General features: G+C 44.6%; 1 protein-coding gene across 1 annotated transcript in view; it reads right to left on the minus strand.

Moving 5' to 3' along the window:
- The window catches only part of Ctnnal1 (catenin alpha like 1), a 57,615-nt gene that overhangs the window by 33,923 nt on the left and 4,576 nt on the right, over positions 1-19,116 (minus strand). Inside the window, exons 2-3 of the mRNA XM_006985277.4 lie at positions 8,557-8,746; positions 2,706-2,893 (exon numbers count right to left, since the gene is read on the minus strand). Of these exons, the coding sequence (XP_006985339.1) occupies positions 2,706-2,893; positions 8,557-8,746 (378 nt within the window). The remainder of the gene's footprint in view (positions 1-2,705; positions 2,894-8,556; positions 8,747-19,116) is intronic.

Consider the following 19,116-nt stretch of genomic DNA (forward strand, 5'->3'; position numbering starts at 1 on the left):
ACACACACACACACACACACACACACACACACACACACCTCTAAGACATAAAAGCTGGTTCAACAGTTAGAACCACTTAGGGAATTTGACTTGGTTTTAGGATAAGGAGATGTGAGTTTACTTATAAATTCAAAAGAAGAAAAAAATTCTTGACTATATAGTGCTTAGGGAGTTAAAAACATCTGCAAGAAAAAGACGGGTGAAAAGCAAAGGGCAGCCTCAGCACAGAACCAGCTGAACCTCTGGGCTTAGGGGCTGCGCGGGGCAAGGGATTCTGAAAAGGAAAAGCACACTGTCCTGGGTGAGCCTGCATTTCTAGGGGTCTTCCTAGGCAGGCCCCTGACCTTCCCTACTGGATTAACCCTTAAAGAGGAGACAAGGGCGTGTCTCTACCTAGAGGTAGATTCTGTTCTTTGCAGGGTCTCTCAATGTGACTTAGGCTAATCTGAGACTCACTATGTAGTCCCATAGTCTGGTCCTGAACTCATGGTGATCCTCCTGCCTCAGCCTCTCAAGAGCTGAGATTATAGGCATGAGAGCCACCCCCAGCTCAATCTTATCTTTTAATAATAGTAACTCTTAAGGAGCTCTGTGCAGGCTGTGTTAATCACCTCTGATGGCAACTCCTGCAGTGACTTATTGGCCTTGGAATAGATGCTACCTTGGGAAGACTCTACCAACTCTCACATGAATACACTGGGGCCCAGGGCCCCCAGCACAGGGCCATGGAGGCTCCTTCAAAGCATGTCTGAGCATAGCAGTAACAGCAGTTCTGCCAATTCTTTGCTTCTTCACACTTGGCTTCACGAATGAGATCTTCCTTTGCGTATTTGGGGGTTTTGTTTGTTTGTTTTGTTTTTTGACACACAGTCCCTAGCCTAGGCTGACCTCAAACTCCCTATGGAACTGAGCATGATCTTGAACTTTTTTCATTTGAAGTATTTATTGGTATAAGTATGTATACATTCATGTGTGTGAATAAATGTGTGTACAGATACACATGTGTACACAGATGTGAAGGACAGAGCTGGACGTTGGGTGTGTTCACTAATCCCTCTCTTTATTTACTGAGGCAGGGTCCTAAACCTGGAGCTCACCTATTTGGCTAATCAGGGGCTAAAGAGATGAGGCAAGCTAAATAAACCTCCCATCTTTATAAAGAACCTAGCCATAGGCATTTTGTTACAGCAGCAGACAGTTGACAATGGTAGCATAAGAACTAAGAAGGCAGTGAGGAGAAAAAAAACACACAGAAACTATCCAGGTCATTGAACTAGGACTAGAGGAACCCCAGTTTTGAAAGAAAATGGAGGGAGGTAATCCACAGAGTCAGGAGTAGGATGGGGGTTTAGGAGTTCTCCGCTGAAAAACAGTTTTGATCAGTCGGGCGCTGCTGTGCAGACGAGATCAACTGCCAAGAAACTTTGGGCAGTGAAGAGGGAACAGAAGAACATGCACAGTACAACCAGCCGAAAATGCTGCTTCCTTGACATAAGAAAAACAGTAGACAAATGTGAAACATATTTTCTGATAGTTTTTTTCTAAAATAACCGCTGAATTTTGGCCAGAGCAAGATAGGTTAGAAAAACACAGATATCCTGTGCTTGCTCATTTTCACTGAGGCTATGGAGAGAATTTGGCCTGCTAACCTGCCCAGGCAGCTCAGGAAACACAAGCAGTTCCACAGATAAGGAAGCCGGCTCACCGAGCACAGCCTCCACCTCGAAAAGACAGGAAACTCTTCCTTTTGTCTGTCGCTCTCTCCGATTTCTTTTTCTCTTTAAACTTACACTTTTTGGTTTGCTCAACATTCCTGAGGGGTGGAGGGGGTCAACAGGGCCAACCTCAGATCCTACTGAGAGGATGCATCTCCTCCCTAGAACATTCCTGGGGAGGTGGGGGGAGGGTCAACGGGGCCACCCTCAGATCCTACTGAAAGAATGCATCTCCTCCCTAGAACATTCCTGGAGGGGTGAGGGGATCAACAGGAACACCCTTAGATCCTACTGAGAGAATGCATCTCCTCCCTAGAACATTCCTGGGAGGGGTGAGGGGATCAACAGGACCACCCTTAGATCCTACTGAGAGGATGCATCTCCTCCCTAGAACATTCCTGGGGGGGGGGGTCTACGGGGGGGGGGGCTACCCTCAGATCCTACTGAGAGGATGCACTTCCTCCCTAGAACATTCCTGGAGGGGTGAGGGGATCAACAGGACCACCCTCAGATCCTACTGAGAGGATGCACCTCCTCCCTGGCTGATTTGGTTGCTGTCCACCTCACCTAGGGGAGCATCAACAGAAAGCAATGCTGCTTAGTTCTCAGTGATCGGGGCCACTGTCTGAGGGAGGGCAAGAGTTTATCCATTCTTTACACTTGCAAGTCTTTAGAAATATTTAAGGGCTCTACCTATGGGAGCTTTGTAGCTGTGGATAATTATAGTTTCAGATAATTTCTTTTTAGACGAGGTCTCACGTAGCCCAGGCTGGTCTCAAACTTCTATGTAGCTGAGGCTGGCCTTGACCTCCTGATCATCCTACCTGCATTTCCCAAGTGCTGTGATTACAGGTGTAGGAACACCCTATTTTAAACTCTGCGCAATGGGTGCTATAAATAATGAACTAACATGCATAGCCAACGATCTGGGTGTCACCTCCACAGGATTCTGAGCCACCCTGAGACACAAGCACAGACACGAGTGAATACCTTGTTTCTGGATGTCACTATTTGCTTGATGACGACGCGGTCTGCCAGCAGCAACACCTTTGTCACCGAGGACAGCAGCAGCCTGGCGGCCTGCACAACTCCTGTTTTGTCTGTCAGAATTGTGCTCTGGCCATCCGAGTCCAGATGATTCCATCTGGCCACATCCGTGAGTGCTGCAATTGTTTCTCCTAACAAGAAAGAGAATGTTCTGTTGGGAATAAAACACTCGAGCAAAAAGCTAGACTTTTCTCTCATCGTGACTACAGCATGCATGGGAACTTCAGGCACAAGAAACAGCCCTGCCTTAGAGGGCTCCTGGGATGCTTTCTAGCAGAAAAACCACACACACACACACACACACACACACAGACACACGCCAAAAAAAATAAATAAATAAAAGTATACTCTTCAGAACCATGACAAACTTTAACCTGGTCAGAAAAACACAATTTGTCTTTCTAGTAGTTTGGCCAACCACACAATCTAAAAGTTGCCTCTGTGCAAGACAAAAGAAAATTCCCAGGAGTTAAGAACCAGAAACCTAAATCCAGAACAGTGAGCAGGACACAGGTGCCCAGGCCTAGGTGAGGCCCCCAGAGGGGGGTGAGGAAGGAGGGGCACTGTGGATCACCACCACTGTCTGGATTTGGAAGGACATGGAAGGACAGTCGAGAGACAAGGCTTTGGGGCTAACATCTTGAAAAAGGGGAGGTGGCGCTGGAAGAATGAATTATAGATACCTAAGGAATCTGCCTGTTGATCTGCCTGGAGACAGGGTAGGGAAAGTGAACCAAGTAAGACCCTTACCCTTGAGAGTCCACACCCTGGCTGACCTTCGGGTTTGTCAATGGCAACTGACATTGTTTTTCTTTAGTTCAGTTTTGTTTTGTTCTACAGTAGGGTCCTCACCACTACGTAGCCAAGTTTCATGGCTGGCCTGAAACTTGCCGTGTGGACCAGACTGGCCTCAAACTCACAGTCTCCCTGTGCTAGGACTAAAGGTGTACACCACCATGCCCAGCTTAATTCTTTTAAAGATTCTTGTATTGATTTTTGATGTGTAAGGATATTTTGCTTGTGTATGCACATGTATGCCCCATCAGAGGAAGTGTTGGAGGAAGTGTGTCTGTCACTCTAGGTGGTCTTTGAGAGTTGAAAGACTTCCGTCATTGCTACTTCACTCCCTCTGATTCCTGCCTCAGGTCAAGACGCAAGCCCTCGTTCCCTGATCCTGCCTCACGCCTTCACTCCACCACCATGGACTAGATCCAGTCCTCCACTCTTTCTTCTCTCAGTTAGGTCTCTATTGTTGTGAGGAGACACCATGACCATGGCAACTCTTATAAAGAAAGCATTTCATTGGGTGGTGGCTTACAGTTTCTGAGCTTCAGTCCATTATCATTATGACGGGGAGCATGGCAGCACGCAGGCAGATGTGCTGGAGCTGGGAGTGCTACATCTTGCAGGCGACAGGAAGTCAACTGAGTATCTGGACAGTATCCTGGGCATAGGAAATTTCAAAGCCCGCCTCCACAGTGACACACTTCCTCCAACAAGGCCTTACCCACTTCAACAAAGCCACACCTTCTAATAGTGCCACTCCCTATGAGATTATGAGGGCCAATTACATTCAACTACCACACCTTGGTCATGGTGTTTTATCACAGTAGCAGAAAAGTAACTAATACTATGTGATTCTCTAAAACTCCTTACTGTTACAGTTAACAAGATTTTAAAAATAATTTTGTTTAAGATAAATTTTGAGGTCCTAAAAATATGTATGTCTAATGACTGAGTTTCTCACAAAAGGTTGTTGGTTTTACTATATACATAAAATAATGTCTTGGCCGGTAACATAAAAAAAATTAAGTAAAAAATATTAAAATCTCCACAGCCAAACCACAGGATACAAAGCAGTTAATACTTAGAACAGCCAGTGGCTAGGAAAACATAGAACAGACTGGAAAAGACAGGCTTAGAGCAGGGCGGCTGTCAGTGCAGGGGAGAAGACTTCACAGAGGCAGCCACAGGACATAAAAAGAAAGTGATTTAGGAGACATGGAGGAAAGAAAATATAAACCTATGAGCTGACCAATGATAAGAAGGAGAGAAAGAAAAAACTATTTCAAAATTATAAACCAAATCGTTTAAAGACAGTCGAAGACTCAGAAAGGAAATGACAAATTTAGCTTTAGGCAGCAGAAATTCAAAATGATACAGGTACACAAAAACACAGGTCACTAAATATGGACAGCTAACTGATGCTTTACCAAGAAATCAAAGTTTATGGTAGCCAGCCTCCAAAGAGCTCTACCTGCTGGTGCCCATATCCACCAAGTGTCCTCTCCCACACTGTCCTCAGATGGTGGGCAGAAGAGGAGGTACGCCACTTCTGAAATTGAGCAATCAAATCCTCTCAGGCCAAGCCAGTGAGATGGCTGTGGGCAAGAGCACTTGCCATGCAAGCCCAATGCCCTGACTTTAATTTCTAGAACCATGATAAAGAAAACTGACTCCTAAGAGTTGTCTCTAGCAACTCTCGGGCCACAGATACACACACACACACACACACACACACACACACACACAATGAATTTTTAAAAACTGAGACCATCATCTTGTTTTCTCTCTCTCTGAAGGAAACCAAGTACCAGGTTACAGGCAGCCTTACTACAAAGAGATCCACATGGTGACCAACAGTCAACCAGTAAGTGAAGCCTGCCAGTGCCATTGGGAGTGTGCAAAACACATCTCCAGCACAGTGAGGCCTGCAGATAACTAAGGCTGGACAGACACCTCCACCCAGCATCCTAAGATGTGATGACCCAGGATGGCCCAGGAAAGCCACGTCCCGACTCCAGTCTGAGAGTCTGCTGCATGGAGGGCAACTGTGCACAGCAATGGACACTGCTGTGTCACTAAGTTTTTATGGCAAAATCTGCAGAGGACAAATGTGCTAGGAACTAACCCTTATTGTGCCGGAAGGAGCAGAGGAAACGGCTGAGGTCCTGGTCTAGCAGCAATAGCTGGAAGAAAAGATGTTTTCTTTGCTCCCCTGGAAAATGTCCATTTTTCCTATCACTCTTGGCCACCAAAGGCACTGCAGAAGAGCCTGCGCAGATGGCATTGTTTAACCATGCCTTTTTCTGACTAAACCCTGGGCATTCAACAAATTAGTAAGTGGGAGGTAACCCCCGGTCCCCTGCAGGACAGGGTCAAGTGTCTCCTTCCCAGCATAGCTCTTCCAAGTGTAGACTGCAAAGAATTCCCAGAAAAGGCACAAAGTTTACAGTTTCATGGTTGTCACTTCTAATTTATTATAAGCAGTGAACTAATATAGTCCCTTAGAGTGAAAACTCTAAGATACTCTAACAAAAATATTTACTGAGCTGTCATATAAAACATAAATCTTGACAGGTAGTCAAGTAAAAAGTAAAAACAACAGAGGAACTCACCCAAGAGAAAGAATAAAATGCAATAACTATGACATGAAAATTTGTTGAACACTTATTTGCACCAAATGCACACACACACATCATGTAATGCCTCTACAAATATGAATAGCCCCATTTTCCCCTGAGAACACTGAGGCTTGCCCAGTGTCTCTCTGCCTAGGTGGAGGAGGTGGGACTACAATGTAAGCCATTAACCCGGAAGCTCTAGGTTTTGATCACTGCTTCATATTCTTGCCCTCAAGTGTAGGGCACACAGGAGAAAATGGCCACTGAGGGCTGACTGAGGCAGCAAGCCTTCAGGAGTGCCATCTTCATCTGCAATCGTCTGGAGGATGGGGGTTCCTTGTTATGTAACTTCAGGAGGCTCACGGCTGGGGGAAGGGGTTTCTCACAGGATAAAGAGGCATGTCTGTCGGCTTAGAGGAGATGGTGTGTGAGGCCCAGACCACCAGAGGGGCTTGCCTGGTCCTGGGCTGGGGCTGCCAGGCACACTGAGGCCAGGTGAAAAAGCCGAGGAAGCACAGGACCTCACGCTGCTCCTTCCCTGTATCCCTGCCCCGCTTGCTTATCAGGAACAACTGGAGAACGAACGCCCTTCTGCTTTCTCCACATTGTCCACTGTACTCGGTAACATGCTGTGTTAGTGCCCACGGAATAACGTGGTGCCAGGAAAATAGGACGCTCCTCTTACAAACTGGTTTGTTTCCTCTCAGCAAACAATGAGGATTATATAACCCTCTGTTTCTCACATTTTTGTCTTGCTTTCCAGGAAGCACAAAGATAAATTGCATGCTTAATTAAATATTCATCTTTGCCAAAGATTCTGGTATGTTTTTTTCTCTTATCTTAATAGATTCATTTACCATCTCTTTTATTATAAACCAATTCAAATCCTTTTTTATAATGGGAAAAATATAAACTACAAATAGGGTAAGGCCTTTCTGCTTCTCACATAAAGCTGTTTCCTAAGCCAACAAATGTCTAGAAGCCAGAGTCAAGCCCGAGTCCCCCATTCCTCTAGTGAACACCCTCAGTCTATCTATTCAGCGACATCACCAAGTGTGCTTTGCATTCTTCCTGCTCCCTGTAACTCTACCACATTGTGTTAGCTGTTTCTGCTGAAACACAGCCTACCTGCAGTCTTTTTTTTTTCTGGAGCTGAGGATCGAACCCAGGGCCTTGCGCTTGCTAGGCAAGCGCTCTACCACTGAGCTAAATCCCCAGCCTGTACCTGCATTCCTAAGCCTCTTTGTCAACCTCTCTTCTGTGTATCGCCCACCTCAGTTGTAACCAGTGAATGAATCCTGTGTTTCAGGCTGAGGACTGGAGTCAAGAGAGGCCCAACATCCCTAAAAGCCAACTCAGATCACTAATGTTCTAGGATATCTCAACTTAAAGCAAAACTAAAGTATTCTGTCAAGGACGTAGCTTGGCGATAGCTTGATGAGCTAGGAACAGCCCAGGTTTCAATCCTCAGCACTGCAAAAAATGAACAAATTCTTAAGTTTTTCTGGGTGTAGTGGCACACACCTATAATCCTAGCACTTAGAATCCAGAAGCAAGAGGATCACTTCAAGGTAAAAGCCAACCTGGTTTATACAGTGAGTTCCAGAACAACCAGCTACATAGTGAGACTACCTCAAAATAAATAAATAAATAAATAAATAAATAAATAAATAAATAAATAAATCTCCTATAATATCCAGAACAATGAAATTGGTATAAATAACCTTTAAAATAAGTATTCACAGCTAGGCATGGTGATACACTCCAGCACCGGGGAGACTGGGGCAGGAGGACTCCCAGAATGTTTGAGGATAGCCTGGGCTATGTAGTAAGACCTGCCTCAAGAAGGAAACAAGAGCTGGGTGTGTATGGTAGTTTGAATGTAACTGACCCCCAAAATTTCATAGGGAGTGCCACTATCAGGAGGTGTGGCTTTGTTGGAGTGGGCATGGCCTTGTTGGAGGAAGTGTGTCACTGTGGGGGCGGGCTTTAAGGTTGCCTATGCTCAGGCTACTGCCCAAATACTTAGTTCACTTCCTGTTGCCTGCAGGATGTAGCACTCTCAGCTATTCCTCCAGCACCACATCTGCCTGCATGCTGCCATGCTTCCCGCCATGATGATAATGGACTGAACCTCTGAAATTGTAAGCAAGCCACCCCAACTAAATATTTCCTTTATAAGAGTAGCCATGGTAGCACATGGCTTTAATCCCAGTGCTTGGGAGGCAGAGGAAGAGACAGGTGGATCTTTATGAGTTCAAAGCCAGCCTGGCCTACATAGAAAGTTCCAGGCCAGCAAGGGTTACATGGTAAAACCTTGTCTCCTAAAACAAAACAAAACAACAACAACAACAAATAAACAAATAAAAGGTAGATAAACATTCACATACCTGCTTGCTTAGCTTCAATGCAGGCAATATTAATTTCTTCTTTCAAATCCCAGTTTTCATTGGCTATAGCTTCCCCTACTTTAACAAATCTTCCAACTGCCAAGTTGACAGCTTGTCCCACACGCTGAATTGCTTGCAGAGTTTTATCAGACTTTTTGGTATTATCTTTATGGTTAATAAGTGTGGTAATCTAAAAATAAAAAACAGCAACTTTTAAAACTTTTATCCCAATACTTAAAAAAAAATATATCACAAAGGTCAAGAAAATTAAACCCAGCTTAATTTTAATCAGACTAACCCAAGAGACTAAATCAATAGCTTTAGATATTGCAACCCAGGGGCCAGCCAGCAAAGCATCTTGCATCATTTCTCAGGACAATGCTTCTACTAATTGTGATTGTGAGTTCACCTGAGGGCGGTTATCTGGAACATACAGTTCCAGATGCTCTCCAGACAGTCCAACAAATCTTAGAGACATAGGAACAGGAGGGGCAAATCACAGGTTCAGCACTCACAGACGATTCCTCGGCTCCACCCAGCTGCTCTGAGTAAAGGCATCACCTCCCATTGCATTCCACCCCACTGCTCACAAAGTTAAGTGGGGTACACAAGATGACTTTCTCACTGGAGGTATAGCTCAGCGGCACATGGGAGGTTCAATCCCCATCACTATAAAATGATCCTTGAGCCACACACGTTTACTGAACTCACTAGCAGCTCTAGAATGACCAGGGTAATCTACTCTTTTAACCCAGTTTTGTTGTATCAGCAGCCCCACAGTACACGAATACCAAGAGTTTTATCATTTGGTTTTAAGCACTGAAATATAGTATAAAAGGTGGCATGTACAGATCATTAAGACAAACGAAAATCTTTAAAGTATCTTAGAAAAACAACAGATGTACAACACTCACATTCAAAATACTTATTTAAAAATGTTAGATGAAAAACAGATACCAACTAGAGAATGTATACTGAGTTTCACTTTGAAATAATTTATATGGAATGATAACAAAGACCCAAACAAAATACTGGAGGGATGGCTCAGTAGTTAAGAGCACTGTCTGCTCTTCCAGAGGAGCTTGATTCAGTTCCCATCACCTAAATGGCAGCTCACAACTGTCTGTAACTCCAGTTCCCAGAGGATCCAACGCCTTCTAGACTCTGTAGGTACCAGATATACAAATAGTGCTCAAACGTACATGTAAGAAATATCCACACACATAAAATAAAACTTAAACTTTAAAAAGACTCAAAACAGAATATAAGAGGAAAGCATCCTGTGCCAAGCATTTTCTAAGTTAAGGTATTAAGAGCTTAAAATGAACAGAAATGTCTAAATTTGAATCTTGGGGTAGCCATCACACTTAGAGATGAGCTAAGTGATGCAGAGAAATGTACTGAATGCCACTAAATTTCTTTTATTTTTGTGTATGTGTTCATGTGTTCATATGTGCACACATGTGTGAGCATGTGTGTTGAGGCCAGGGTCGATTTGGGGTATCTTCCTCAATGGCTCTCCACCTTATTTTTTAAGACAAGGTCTTTCAGTGAACCCAGAGTATTCTTCCACTGGCCCGGCTGGCCAGTGAGCTCTAAGGATCCTACTGTCTCCATCCTCTCCCACGGCACTGAGGTTCTGGGTGTGTGCCACTACATCCAGTTTTTCAGTGGGAGCTGGGATCCAAACCCAGGCCCTTATACTGGTGGTGCAGGCTCTACAGCACCGAGGTATCTCTCCGGAGCCCTGCCACTAAATATTTCCATCGACAACCTTGTTCTCCAACACACGTTTCACATCTATTAGATGCCAGGTTCTCAGGGTGTGTGGTGGTCTGAATGAGAGCACCCCCACAGGCTCACATATTTGCATGCTTAGCCCCAGTTGGTGAACTGTTTGGGAGGATTAGAAGGTGTGGCCTTATTGGGGGAAGCAGGTCTCTGGGGGGTGGGCTTTGAGATTTCAAAAGTCCGTTAGAGGCCCAGTGTCTCTCTCTTTCTGCTGCTGCCTGTGGATCAGGATGTAAAGCTCTCAGCTCCTGCTGCAGAGCCAGGCCAGTCTGCTTCCTGCCGTGATGATCATGGACTAACGTTCTGCACTGTAAGCAAGCCCCAATTAAACGTTTTCCATTATAAGAGTTACGTTTGTCATGGTCTCTTCACAGCAATCAACAGTCACTAAGACAGGACGCACGAGTGATTGCGACATACAGTCCCACCTCCAATGTTTGCAGTATAGGAGAATAACAGTTCAATCACACAAAATGTTTCCTAGATGAAGTAAAATTCTAAGCAATGAAAAAACAGCAATGAATGATAAAGAAAAGGTCTGTGCTACATTCAAATGTAGAAACACAGTAACCCTATAAATAGAAAAATAACTATAATGTATGTGCTATACAAAATGTATGATATGATATTGTACCCATGAAGCCACCTGAGATTGACTGCTCTTTCTTCTCTGAGGAAGTGGTACTTCAGCCTAAGATCAAACTGTGAGTGGCAGGCTGGCAGCACCAGGGATGATGTATTTCAAAGAACAGAACCTAAGGGGTGAGAGGCTTTGGGGACAAGCCTGTCCTGTCAAGGAATGAAGTAAGGCCAGAAGTGGTTAAAACAGTGAGCAAGGGGGCAAGCATCAACCAGTGCCCCGTGATGGATGGCCAGGAGCTGGCCATGTAAGGCTGGGAACTGGAGCAAAGAATTCATGTTTGCAGCTGGGCGTGGTAGCGCATGTCTGCAATTCCAGAGAAGTTAAGGCAGAAGGATTGTGAGCTGTAGGCCATTTTTGAGCTACAGAATGAGATCCTGCTTCAAAAAAGTTTTGTTCTGTGCATTACTGGGAGCCACAGAAAGGTTTTTACATGGGAATGTAGTATAATTTCTGTGATTTTGAAACATTCATAAACTCCTTCAGACTTTTCCTTCAAGGAAGAAGGAACTGTTTCTCTCCCAAGTATAAACTCACTTCTGATAAACAGATAACAATGAACGTCATGGTGCATTTCTGGGCAGGTTTCAGGATATTGTGATGTCCTCTTTGTCTCTGTCTTTCCTTGTCTCTGTCTATCTCTGTCTGTGTGTGTTTGTGTGTGAATCTGTCTCTCCCTCCCTCTCTTTCTTCTTTTTCTTTTCTTTCTTCTTCTTCTGCTTCTTCTTTTTCTTCCCCCTCCTCTCCTCCTCCTCCTCCTCCTCCTCGTCCTCCTCCTCGTCCTCCTCCTCCTCCTCCTCCTCCTCCTCCTCCTTCTTCTTCTTCTTCTTCTTCTTCTTCTCTCTCTCTCTCTCTCTCTCTCTCTCTCTCTCTCTCTCTCTCTCTCTCTCTCTCTCTCATCAATCACAGGAACAGGAAGTTCACTGCCCCATCACAGCTGCCCCACACGGAGCCACTGAGGAGCCCTTGAGGTGGGGAATCGCTACCACAGCCAACAGCTGTAGCAGAACAGAGGCTTTTTGCCAGTCAGATGAGTGAACCCAGTGGCAGACTCCCAGGCCAGTTTAAGCCTCTGAACTGCCACAGGCCCAGCTAAATATCTTTATTTCAGTTTTGTGATGGCACTTGGTCCAGAACCATCAGGTAAATTACTACAGAATTCTTAACTCACATAAACTAACACAAATATTTGTTGGTTTGAGGTGCTAAGTTTGGGGTGATTTGCTAGGTATGTAAGATGTCCCCCACAGGCTCATGTGCTTGAACAGCTCATCCCTATCTGGTAGCACTTTAGGAGAAGGAATTTTGCTCAGGAAAGTATGTCACTGGGAGTAGGTACTGAAGTTTGTCTGTCTATTTGAAGCAGGTTCTCACTATGGACCCCTGGCTGGCCTGGAACTTGCAGAGCTCTGCCTAGGATCAGAGACGTGCACCACCACACCAGGCTGGTCCCACTTCCTGTTCTCTTTACTTGGGGACTGTTAGGAGCCTGCCCTCACTCCTGCACAAGCGCAGTTCAGGGTCTTGCATCTTACATCATCAGTGCCTTAAAAGCAGGACGCAGACCCTACCCTCTCTCTGCTCTCTCTCTGTTCCCTCTCTGCTCCCTGCTCTCTGCTCTGCTCCCGCGCCATCTTTCTTTCTCCCCAGGCCTGGCTCTCCTCCCTCCCGTCCCCTCCTTCTTTCTAATAAAGCTCCTTGTAACTCTGGTAGTCGTGGCCGTGGCCGTGGCCTGCAACCAGCGCTGCCACCAGCGCTGATTATCATAACCATCAGGGACTGCCACTGCAATGTGACATCATTCCCCTGCTGCCACTCCTTCCTTGACATGTGGGCTTCCTGGAACTGTAAGCTAAAATAAACTGTTTCTCCTCTGAGTTGTTTTAATCAGGGTGTTTAAGCACAGCAATAGAAAACTAGTGAAGGCATTGTTCATTTGTTGTTGTTGTTGTTTTTGGGGGGACAGGGTTTCTCTGTGTAGCCCTGGCTGTCCTGGAACTCACTCTATAGACTAGGCTGGCCTCAAACTCAGAGATCTGCCCGCCTCTGCCTCCTGAGTGCTGGGGTTAAAGGCGTACGCCACCACTGCCTAGTTTGAAGGCATTTTTCTTCATCAATAGATAGGCAATACAGATTTTGGTACCCAGATCTGAAGAGATGCTGTAACAAAACCCAAACTTTGAGAGGAACTTTGAAATTGGGCTGTGTGAATGACTTTAGAGGATGAGTCAAAAGCCCCAGGAATGCTTAGACACTGCACAGAAGCGGGTGACTTTAGGGGAGCTCTCGTGGTCAGTTTGGACTACCAAAACAAATACTTTCAGCTGGTCCTATACAAACTCACTACTTACAGTTCTACAAAGCCCAGGTTCAGGTCTCCAGAACACTCTGTCTGGTGAGGTAAAGGTCCTCATGGACAGTGTTCCTGGCTCTTCACTTGGTAGACCATGCAAACAAGTTCCTCAGGCTCTACTCTAAAGCATTAGTCTCAGTCACGACTTAATGGCCTCCCAAAGGATTAAGTTCCAATATAAGGATTTTAAGAGGAAACCAACATTCAGACCACAACAAAAGTGTAGGCAAAAGCTTATTAAGCCGGGCGGTGGTGGCACAAGCCTTTAATCCCAGCACTTGAGAGGCAGAGCCAGGCAGATCTCTGTGAGTTCGAGGTCAGCCTGGTCTACAGAGTGAGATCCAGGACAGGCACCAAAAACTACATAGAGACAAACCCTGTCTGCAGGAGGGGGGGGGGAAGCTTATTTAAAAAAAGAGGGAGGGGGAGCAGGAAAGGGACTAAGGTGATGTCTCAATAGGTAAAGTGTGTGAGGACCTGAGTTTGGATCCTCAGAAGCCACGCAAAGCCAGGTGTAGTAATAAGGACACCTGCACCCCCAAACTGCTATGGGAGACGGGAAATAGAGACACAGAATTCCTTGAAGATCATGGGTCAGGTAGCCTGCCCACATAAAGGCAAACAATAAGAGACCCTGTCTCCAAGATGAAAGGTGAAAACAGGTATCCAAGATTATCCTTTGTCTTCCACACGCACACTGTGGTACATGCATGTACACACTTATACACATACACACACATTGTATCATATACACACCTTCCCCCGACACACACATAGTTTTGGGGATTTGGGGTTTTTTTTAAGGTTAAAAACAAAACAAAAAACCTCACTAGAAACTAGAACAAAAGGATCTTTATTAGGTAATGGCAGAAAATCATCCTTAATAACAGGGAAAATAGAAAATATCCCTCAAGAATTAGGTGGTCTAGCTAAGGTGATTTGAAGGAGTTTGAAGGCGCTAATGGTTGCAGTAAAATATAAGAGAACAGAGAGAAGTTAAGTAAAACAGTTAAACAAGATCAAGCCAGAACTTGCTGCTTCTGAAAATTCTTCGCCAGATGGCACACCACGATAAAACTACAAATGGCTTAGAGGCAAAAGCGACATCTAAAGCCCAGTCAAGAACGTCAAGTCTAAAGATGGCGCTAAGGGGGAGGCTGTAAAATCAGCCTCGGAGCTTAGGCCTTGTCCTCAGCTGTCCAAGGCAGAGAAGAGCTGACCTCTGCACAACTCCGTGCGGATGGCTTTGGGCTAAGGCACTGAGCGCAGCATGACTCAAAGGACAGCAAACAAAATTAATTACACTGGCAGAAACACCACCCGCTTGGACTTAAAAACAAAGAGGATCAATAGGAAATGAAGGATTTCCTTCTCCAAGCTTCCACAGGCTGAGAAGACTAGCTACAAACACTGTCCTTTGTGAACAGGGTGACTGAGAAGGGGATGCGGGACTTGAATTTAGTTAAGGAACTGCCAACCTGGGTCCAGGTGCACTTTAGGAAGCTGTAAACCAGTGGTTCTTTCTCTCCTTGGTTTTTTTTAGCATAAGCTTCCAGATCAAAGCTGGAATGGCTACCCACTACATACAAATACCCTGTGCTTCCTATTTTTCCTATAGCTAGAGAGAGAATATGGCTATCTTTAAAAAACTCATCTGGACCAAATTCCCAGGTCAAGCTTCCTGGAGAGGTTGTCTGCAGGGGGGAGAAGGTAAACAATTTACCACAGAGGTTAGAGAACTGAGTTCTTTGCTATTGCTGCCTACAAGAGGCAAAGTCTCCACCCCCTTCCTTGAGGGCAAGCTAATTTAGTTGCTTCTAGCAGAATAAAGTAGGGATGGAGCTTGAGAGGTAGAGTGCTGGCCTAGCATGCACCAAGCCCTGGGTTCAATTCCCAGCACCACACAACAGCGCTGTGATGAACAGGCCTGTAATCCCAGCACTCCAGACTTGGAGGCAAGGGGATATCTTCTACCTAAGCCAATAGAGACAGTGTGCTACTCTAGAGGGTAAAGCATGAAGTCACTGCAGTTCTATCTCCTGCTCTCTACCATATTTACTCTAGGGGAAGCCAAGTGAGAGGGGAAGGTGCTTGACCAGCTCCATGGGAAGAAGGCTCCCTTGATGAAGAACTAAGGCTTCTTGCCAACAGCTAGCAAGAGCCACAGAGGCACCCAAGGAAGCTACTCTCAGAACCTGACTTACTGTAATCCATTAAGTTTGGGGTTATTTTGTTAGGTGAAAGTAAACATAATTTCAAATGTGTGTTTTGAAGTAAATTCTCACAGTCACAGAAAAGGATAAAAAGCTAACTGCTTTGGTTTTTTATTCATTTATGTATTTTTGGTGGTAGATAAGTGAATAAAATATATTTGATAGCAAATGTATAATATCCACTATAACACTCCACACCTTCAGAATGGCTATTCTAACAGTATAGAGAAGTTCATCAAGATATATAGAGTTTAGGTATGGTTAATTTTGCTTTTTGGGTTTTTTGGGTTTTTTGGCAAGGTTTTGTTTTGTTTTGTTTTGTTTTTTGTCTCACTATGTAACCCTGGCTGGCCTCAGAAATCTGCCAGCATCTCTCTCCCAAATACTAGGATTAAAGGTGTGTGTCACCGCGCCTTTTTAATACATCTAAAAAACAAGTAAGCCCCACCAGTGCAGAGATGTCCAGTCATTCTTGCTCATTTCTTGATTTCAGAGGGACAGATCTTTTCTTCAGCATAAATGTTAGCTAGGAGCCCATTAGGTAATTGCATCCGAGAAGAATCACTAGAGTAAATTGTGAGAACGGGCTATGGTGCTGCCAATGGTAAGTAGGTAAATAGGAAAAACACCAGTGTGGTCCCAAGCTTGGACTAATGCAGGTCTGTGAGGAGTCCAGGACTGTCTAAAAGGAGGGGGCACGGGTACAAACTCCATCTGTACCACTTTAGTCCTCCATACCTGGCCGACACTGGGATACTCTCAGAACCACACATAGAACAGAGACCTTGACCACTATTTCAAGCTCTCACATAAGAGATTACAAGCATGAAAACAATGGAAGTGGCTACTTAGAGTGGTTGTGCCGGCCCCATTCATAAAGTGAAATCCTAACACCACTTATTATAAAGTGAGCCATGAATTATAAAGGCCATGAATTCAGAGCACCCATGAACAGGATTCCCTTATAAAGGAGAAAGCAAAGGGCCCCTGCCCTTTGTATCTCCCATCAGGACAGGGAGAAGACATCAGTCTAGTCTAGGAAGCAGGTAGTCTCACCAAACACTGAATATTGACCACCTTGCTGTTAGACCACCCAGTTGCCACACTGTGCCAAAATAAATGCCTGTTGTTAGAGATGTGTGTGGTTCTATTGTTCATTTGTGGGACTGAGGTTTGAACAGTGCATCCCACATGCTGGGCTTTAGCTTAGTATTGCTATTACAGCAGCCCAGAGGAAAACATTCTGCTCATTAAATTTTGTATTTACATAATGCTTAAATTTTCCAATTATAAAGAACAGATCCTACAATTGGGCTAAAGCGCCAACTATTGTTCAGTTCCCAAACGAGCGTTTTGCTTTCACTCCAAACATCCTCCCTAGTGCATTCTTAGGTGTGGCTGTCTTCCTCTTACTGGAAGCATTCTGAAAAATGCTTATTCCAAATACAGTCATTGAAAATTGATATTTAGAGGAGCTAAGTCAATCATAAAATCTTTACCCAAGCATCTACTTAATCCTAACACTTTCAAACTTTAAGGAGACAGCTTCAGGGCTGGAGAGATGGACGGGGAAATGGGTAAGAGCACTTGCTGCTCTCCCGGGGCAGCTGAGTTCAGTGCCCAGCACCTATGTCAGGCAGTTCACAGCCATCCTTAAGTCCAGCTAGCTCTAAAGAATCCTAACCTCTAGCCTCCTTGGACACTTCCACTTACTCACGTGTGCATACCCACAAGCAGACACACACACACCTACACAGAATTAAAAATAATAAAAATGAACTGTAAAAATAAGAGAAAGCACATGTATTGATTATTCCCAAAACAAGAAAGGGGGTAAATGCAGAAAAACTTCAAATAATAACTTGTAATCCTATAATCCTGTGAAGGTTTTTTGTTGAATTATTCCAATCCTGTTTTATATGTACTTAATATACTTTTTAAAAATTGAGATTGCATTGTAATATCCTTATGCAAAATTTAAGATAGTCTTACCTATCTTAGATTTATTAAGCACAAGAGTGAGTACTAGTGTCTATGTTTTGCATACATTCATTTAGTGTTTACATTTCCAGCTTCTATTAGGTATCTACCTATTATTACCTTCATTATACAGATAAAAAGCCTAAAGTTGGAAGAGGTTAAGAATATGCCCATGGTCACAGAGCCAAAAAGTTGCCTATACTCTTAATCACCATGCCTCTATTACCTCCTCAGATGGAGGGGGAAACAGTGAGAGAGCTTCCAAAGTTGTAATATGCCAGATACAAAAGCTAGCTATTATTCTTGAAAACTAGGAAGAACAGTAAGAGTGACCACTTAGAGTTGCCCTGACAGACATATCTACAGGATGTTCTAGAAAATGCCTGAATGAGCCAGAAGGCAAAGAAGGCATTCTGTGGGGGAAGGATGCTAATGTGATCCAGTGAAAACTCCGGTAGGGAAGGAAACATGAACAGGGCTTACTTGAGATCATCTGCCTAAGCTTCATGAAGGACAAACAAGCGCATTCGCGCACTTAAGAACACCGACTCCAACCATGCTGCCTGGGTTGGAGTTCCAGCCAGGATGCAGCTAGTTATCAGCCCTTCTGTGACGACCCTCATCTGTAAGAACTGGGATGATAACATGCTCAGGTTACCCTGTGAAGTAAAGGAGTACATGTAAGCCAGCGTACTTAGAATAATGTCATTTACACAAAGAAAAAAAAGAAAGAATAGTGTCAGTTCTGTTCTGTCCTCATGGTTTGGGATGTTCTAAATTTTTAGAACTGACGTTTATACTTGATTGACAGGGGCTTTCTTTACCTGCTTAGTGGGGAGATAAGAAAGCAAGTAAAATGGGAGCTGGGAGGAGAGCAAAATAAAGTCCAGTTCTCGAGGACCTGAAGAATAATTTAAATCCTATTTGGATTTAGCTCCTCAGTAAGTCCTCAGAATTCAGAATGGGAGCTGGCTAATTTGCTGCACAAAGCATGGAAGTGAACACAGCATTCAAGGTCAGATTCTTCCGAAGAAGGCAGAGGCGGGCACTTTCACTGGCTTCCAGTCTCATTTGATCATCTGAGTTTTCCTTTATCTTTGCTCTCAAAAACACACTCATATCCACTGCCTCAATCAGCAAGGAAGAGAAAGCCACTTATCTACTCTCTTCTACAAACCGTACTGAGGCAAAGACTCGGAAACACTCCCAAGGCGAAGAAAGATGGAGAGAACCAAGTGAAGCTACCTTAGACACGAAAAGGGTCCGCTGACAGGATGTCTGGAGGGAAGGCCGAGGGCAGAAGAGTGACATTCCGCACCAGGGTGGAGGCATCCTCCCTCCCTCCCTTGGATAAAACTCCAGAGGAGTGGCAATGGTGACAGGAAGAATGAAGTGATATAAAAGGGGTGGGAGTAACGCTACAGAAAACATGCCAGGTTCTCAGCCTGGAGCTTTAAAAAGGCTTAGATTATAAAACGTGCGACATCAAAATCCACTGTGGTGGTACCCACCTACACTCCAACACTGTGGTGGTACCCACCTACACTCCTAACACTGTGGTGGTACCCACCTACACTCCTAAC

This window comes from Peromyscus maniculatus, chromosome 2 (assembly GCF_049852395.1).
Source record: "Peromyscus maniculatus bairdii isolate BWxNUB_F1_BW_parent chromosome 2, HU_Pman_BW_mat_3.1, whole genome shotgun sequence".
Taxonomy (NCBI): Eukaryota; Metazoa; Chordata; class Mammalia; order Rodentia; family Cricetidae; genus Peromyscus; species Peromyscus maniculatus.